The sequence below is a fragment of the Lolium perenne genome, chromosome 5 (assembly GCF_019359855.2).
Source record: "Lolium perenne isolate Kyuss_39 chromosome 5, Kyuss_2.0, whole genome shotgun sequence".
NCBI classification, from domain to species: Eukaryota; Viridiplantae; Streptophyta; class Magnoliopsida; order Poales; family Poaceae; genus Lolium; species Lolium perenne.
In genome coordinates, this window is record NC_067248.2 from 206922874 (window position 1) to 206929321 (window position 6448).

General features: G+C 44.4%; 1 protein-coding gene across 1 annotated transcript; it reads right to left on the bottom strand.

The window, feature by feature from the left end:
* Positions 1–5517: 5517 nt before the first annotated feature.
* Positions 5518–6175, bottom strand: LOC127298192 (uncharacterized). The gene has a single exon (XM_051328119.2). The coding sequence runs from the start codon at positions 6057–6059 to the stop codon at positions 5643–5645; it is 417 nt and encodes a 138-aa protein (XP_051184079.1). The 5' UTR covers positions 6060–6175; the 3' UTR covers positions 5518–5642.
* Between the last annotated feature and the right edge of the window lie 273 nt (positions 6176–6448).

A 6448-nucleotide genomic window follows, 5' to 3' on the forward strand; every position in this document is an offset into this window, starting at 1 on the left:
ACGTGTCATTAATTCCCTTTATTCCTGGATCCCGTGTTGGTTAAATTTGCAAAGAATTTTTCACGTGAACTATGTCAATGGAAATAGCCAAGTGGGTTAAGGAAAAGGAAAAAAAAGATATACATGGAAATAGGCGAGTCAGTTTAGGAAAAGAAAAAAAGGCAACTATCTAGCAGATTTATTTACGGCAAAGTTCTGCTCCAAAAAAAGAATTTACGTCAAAGTTACATGGGAATAGGGGAGTCAGATTAGAGTGAAAAAAAGGTAGCTAATCTACCTGAACCCGTTTGGAAAATCAAACAAAAGATAAGGATCCGTCTATGATAAAAAAAAGAGAATTCACAAGCAAGCTAGGGGTCCGCAGGTTAAGAATTTCTATAGCTGAGTTTGTTCAGAAAAAAATGCAACGCCCTATCTTATTGCTAGGTTCGTCAGCATAGCCAAGTCTATCATAGAAAATATAGATGTGATACACCAGCGCGGCTTTAGGGCAGAATTTTTTTTTACGATTTCAACTTGTGATATTATGAAGTATAATGATTAGTACATGGTTGAGTGCGAAGATTTATAAATGTACATAATTGCATGCTTGAATATACAAAAAAGAAATTTGAAATTTGAAATTTGACTATGAAACACAAAATAGATACAAATATTCCGAAACTCGGGTTACTAACACATTTTGCGAAAGGTTGAATATCATACTCTTCAAATATTATTAGAAAAATACGAACGCCTAATTATCAAATTTGTTTAGTTTAAGCATCTGCTCAATATGGTTAGATCTCCACACATTGAACTATTATTTTAAAAAACTTGATATTACAACATCATTGTATGTAGCCTAGAAGTTACAGATCCACTTGATCTCATATACACTACAATCAGTATAGGACTAGAAACATCAGATATGCTAGATTCTAAAACACGGACAAAAAAATACTATATCAAACTTTCATAATATACTCACAAACAACACACATGTGTTCCTTCTTAAGTTTTGACTAGCGATGAATAAACATTAATTAATAAAATATTGCTAATTTTATATTTATCTTAGTTTAGAACCTTAATGATATAAAAGTAGCGGTCAAAGTTTACCCATATTGAGGCTGTGTTAAAGTCTAAGAAGTTACACATTATGAAACTGCAAAAGCAATTGAGATGAAGAAATAAATATTAAAGTAACAATTCTAAATCGTTAATTTGCCCTAATTATTAGCTACCACGAATTGTTTTCCATTTCTGTTATAGTTTTTTATCAATATTTATTAACCATCACATATAGTTTTACTTTGAGTAATATTTGTTACAAAAAACACACACAAGTGATTTGTGGATGCCAATCATAGTTGGCATGCAAATTTAGGTTGGTTAAAGTTGTTACTAGCTCTCATATTTGATTTTTTTTTTATTTTTCATGAAATTTTTATAAGCCAGTTAGAACCATATTATTTCTTATCATAAAATGTGATATCCAAAGAATCATGACTTTATTTTTGAAACACTTTCAGCCCACTAAAGATGATGACCTCGCAATGCGAGGGCCACCGCGCTAGTTATATTAAAAGAGGGAAAGCTGGCATAGCCCAACAGTAAAGGTCAGATACAACAACCATAACAAAATCACTTAAAGTGCAAAGGGAGGAACACCCCAGACGACCAACTCGTAAGCTGCTTAAACAGTCTATAGAAAACAACTTAGACCACCGCCAACACAGCAAGACTGCGGTAAGAGTTAGACGACCTCTACTGGTGATGCACCAATGCTTCGCGTCAGGATGCAGATGGGCGCTTCCGCGTCCATGGAGTCAGTTGTGTGTACCAACTGAGGCGCATAAGCTAATTTATTTGTCTAGGGAGTCCACGTAACCACGTTCAGTAGGCTGCGGCATCAGCTGGACAGTAAGGACACGCCGACTGATGGCACAACAATAAATGTGTTGATTCGTTGGAACTCCAGGTGTAGAATGATGCAGTAAGAGAAATTTCCCCACAAGGGGAATTTGGGGTTTATATCGAACTCTCGGAAACAAAGGAGAAGCTTCTTCCAACCTCGTCTAGCAACCTGCAAAGCAAAGTCTTTATCTTGTGCCCCAACTCCACCTTGTGGTTGTCAAGCACAAGGGTTCGGTATTAGTAAAGTAAAATAACAAAAAAAAACTAGAAATAAAATTAAAACTAGAAAGTAAACTAAAACAAGTTAATAAAGTATTGAGAACCAACCTGAGGTTGGGTGGTTAGGTGGGTGGTTGTACCCCCAGCCCACCAGAGTTCAAACCCTAGGTTTGACATCTGTGTGTCTCATAAAGGCGAAATATTCATTCAGTGGGAGGCGACATTCCCATCGATAGCAGGTTTTTAGCTGTAGTTGCAAGAAGTATAGATATTTTTGTATTTTCAAAATTAACGCTAAAAATGTAAAGGCAAGTAAAAGAAAGTAAAAGCTAACTTTTATGTTAAAAAGTGGACTGGGGTTCATAGATTCACTTGTCTACTCTATCATAAGGTGTAGTGGAACATGATAGGTAACTAAATATTGATGAGATTTTATTATGTGTCTTGTTTAGCATTCATATGTGCATCACATCATAACATAAAGATGATACTACACATCCCTTAAAAAAAGATAATACTACACATCTTACTTATACTCCACTACGAAGAGATACACTCCAAGAAATCCAGATTTAAGAATTAACAGAGCATAGTTTTAGGTACTTCGACATGATGTTTGAACAATAAATATGTTACCTTGAATTAAACATATCACAATAGATCAAGCACATGATCCATAGATTAAAGAAGACTTCTTAGCTATCATTAAGAATTATATAGCACACGCATTTAGTTTATCCCTAGTGAGGTAACAAAAGAATTGGTAAAGACCATAGTAGATACGAGACTTGCTGTCATAACTCATTACTACCACCATGTTACTCCATCTAATACACACCACCCCCACACATGCTCTTGTTTCTAGTCGTTTGGTTATCAAATATATTCTTCTTGTTCCTTTCGGGAATATTTAATTACCCTTTAGAACATGTGTGGGAAGTATTTTCTATGAAAATCACATAGTTTATAATATGCATGAGTATTTATAATACGAACTTATGGAAGTAGTACTAGTATTTATTTCTCTTTCAAATTGATACTCTTTGCAAAAGGTAGTGTGACTTGTGTTGAGATGAGACGTGTGATGGCACCGGTATGGCAGAGACAATGCCGCCGGTAGGAGTAGAGAAGGGCGGTAACATGGCGAATTCTATTGTGTGCAAAAAGATTGTGCTGGAAAAAAAAGCCAGGATGGAGCTAAAGTTTCCAGATGCAGGAATGATAGTGGGCCTAGGTGGACACAGAAGTATAAATGGCATAGACAAAGAAATCTTTCTCCTCCTGAATAAAATGTGTTGTCCACAAATAATGGGGAAGTGGGCCCCTTTTTTTGTTCAGTTTTCCCCAAACAATGAAATGGGAATGTTTTGGGAGACTCGCTTGGAGGTGCCTAGTCCTCTGATGAACAAACCCGAGTGAATGAACATCGTTGTTTTGTGATGAGTGGAATTTGTATAGTGTTTTAGTCTATTTTTTATTTATAAAAACTCTCATCACATGCTCCATCTAGCAATTATTATGTCTATTATGCATGATTGTTTGTTTCCAATCATTTTCATGTCTGCTTTACACAACTAGTAGTTGTATTAAATTTTTATTACTTTTCCTTGTCTATTATCTGTAAGCGTTGCAAATATTTGTGAACAAAACATGAAGAAAAAAGGCAAGAGTTGACAATAACAACCACCAAGAGTAAGGATCGAAGGGTGAAAAAAATAACATTTTCCATTAAAAGATAATAGTAACGATTTGTAACATTGCTGCATGTCTACTTGGCGGACTCGTCCTCCGATGAGTACAGGTGAGGTGCTGAACTGCTGAAGCCTCTGCGTCGTAGCGCGTACTAGTACTGCGTCACCAACGATGCGGTTGGAGAATTTAGCGATGTGCCGCCGCTTTTTGTCCATGTTTAGTGATACACTATATATGTGACTTAGGTGGGATCCTAACCCTCCCGCACCCGCGCGGCGGCGCCGCACCGGGTGGCCCCCAGCGGCTCCCCTCCTCCCCCTTCCTTGGGCGTCTTCCTCCCGCCGCCGCTGCCTGAGGCGCCACCGGGCAAAGCCCTGGAGGCGTGGCGGCGGCGGACTTCCTCGACCGTGACAGGCGTGGTGGCGCGGGTTCGCGTCGCTGGCGGCGGCGATCCGCATCGGCCTGCACGACGGTGGTGCCATGGAGCGGCGGCAAATAGATATCCTCGGTGATCTCCATCGTTTGGCGAGCGGCGGCGGTGGTTCGGATCCGATCTGGGCCCTGACGGGCTCAGGAGGCTGCGGTCATCCTGCTGCGTCGACAACGATGTCGGCTTCGTGCAGGTTTCTGGGCTTCTTCCGAGGCACGAGGATGCCATGGGCGACTGCCCTGGGCATGGTGGTGGCGGCCTCCTCCTTCGCCGGAGGTGGTCGGCTAGTTGCTGGGGTGGCGGATCACGAGATTCATCTACTCCGGCGATGAAGATCTAGTCGACGACGAGCTTGCGTGAAGGGGCCACCGGTGAAAACCGCGCCTTGACATGGTTCTTGGCGGATGATGGCGGCGGCTATTGGCTTCGTTCCCTTGTGAAGGCATCATCTTTGATGGCTTCTCCGCTTGCTCTTGCCGAGTTGGGGACTAGCGGATGTCGGTGAAAACCGTGTCACGATTGGCGGGTGATGGCGGCGTTAAGTGTCGCTTCCTTCTTGAAGGCATCGTCGTCATAGTCTGTGGATACTCAATCGTGCTGCTCCGGGGAAACCCTAGATCCTGGTCTCCCGGATCGGATGATGAACAGACTGGATTTTCATGCGTCTTTCTACCTCTTGGGGCATCATTTTTGGAGCAGCGGCTGGATGGAGGTGGATCTTGGTGGAGTGGTGTTCATCTACCACGTTGACGTTGATGATTCTCGGCGGCGTGGAGCTGCAGGGTATCGAAGATGGGCGCAGACTGCTGGACGCGTGAACGATGGTGGAGTTGTCTGGCGTCATGCTGACATCGACGGCAAGTCTGGCAAGGCCAATGCGGTGATCCCTCTTGAAGATGGGTGCGAGGAAGACGGCGGTAGCGATTTCTGTGACATGTGTGTTGACGTGCGCTCAGAGTCTGCTTGACTGGATGTGCTTCTCACCTGCTATTGGGCGGCTTCGGAAGGCATTTGGTTGTTTGGATAATGTGAGTTGGTGTCTTGTCACCCTTCTCATTCATCCCTCTGTAGGTTTAGCGAGGTGGCTTCGAGTTTGATATTTATATTGCTCTTATAAAATGTTGTGAATAATCTAATAAAAAAAACGTCGCAGAAGGTGGGTGATTTTTCCCATTTTGAAAAAAAAAGGCGACATCCTAACCATCTAAGGACACGATTTGTTAGCTCAAACACCACAGTCCGCGATAGATCATGATAAATTACAGAGGAGAAAAGAAGAAAGAAACACGATTGGCGTTCTATTAGATTGGTTCTCGCGCGCGTGACATACTCGGGTTACATACATACGTAGTACATGCTCTTGGACGTGATTCCAACGGATGGATCCATCACACGTTGGCGGCTAGAGCGCGAACCACCTGTCCCGGAAGTTGGACTGGTAGGAGACCATGACGAGGAGCAGCACGAGCAGGAGGCCGACGCCCCACGGCGAGCCCCCGGCGCGGTGGATGGAGTCCCTCTCGGGCATGGACATGGACATGAGTTGGTCGACGCGCCGCCCATGCCCGTGCCCGTGCCCGTCGCCGTCGCCGCCCGACAGCAGGCGCACGGCGAGGAGCAGCGCGAGCGGCGACACCATGAGCAGGAGGCGGCCCTGGTCGGCGAAGGTCTCCACCACCGACTCGTAGCTCATGTACCAGGAGAAGGCGAGGAAGACGAGCAGCACCAGCAGGAAGAAGCAGAGGTGCAGCGGCGGCAGCTCCGGCGCCTGCAGGTGGCCCGACGTGTAGGAGCCGCCGTTGCTGTACGAGTTCCCCATGTCGATCACTGGCCTCACCTGCTAGTACGTACTACTCTTTCTTGGGGGGGTCGATTTGCAGGTGGTTTTCTGAGGTTTTAAGAGGAGCGCAAATGCTGGGATTTGAAGGTACCGCAATGGCGAGCTGGGGAGTAGACGAGTCGGCTTATTTATACACGAACAGGGGCGGACACGTGGCGAGCGTATCGCGCAATCAGAGCAGCCGCCCAAGCATGGAGCACGGCATGTCGGCATCGCACATGGGGCCGGCTCCGGTCGAGGAGGAAGAAGCACGACGCGCGCACGATCGCTTTGCTTAGCCCGAGCCTCGGCACGTCGTGGCTAAGTAAAGCGCGCCCGTGAGCCCACCAGTCAGTGATGGAGCATAGAAATGGGAAAAGGCGTGCGTC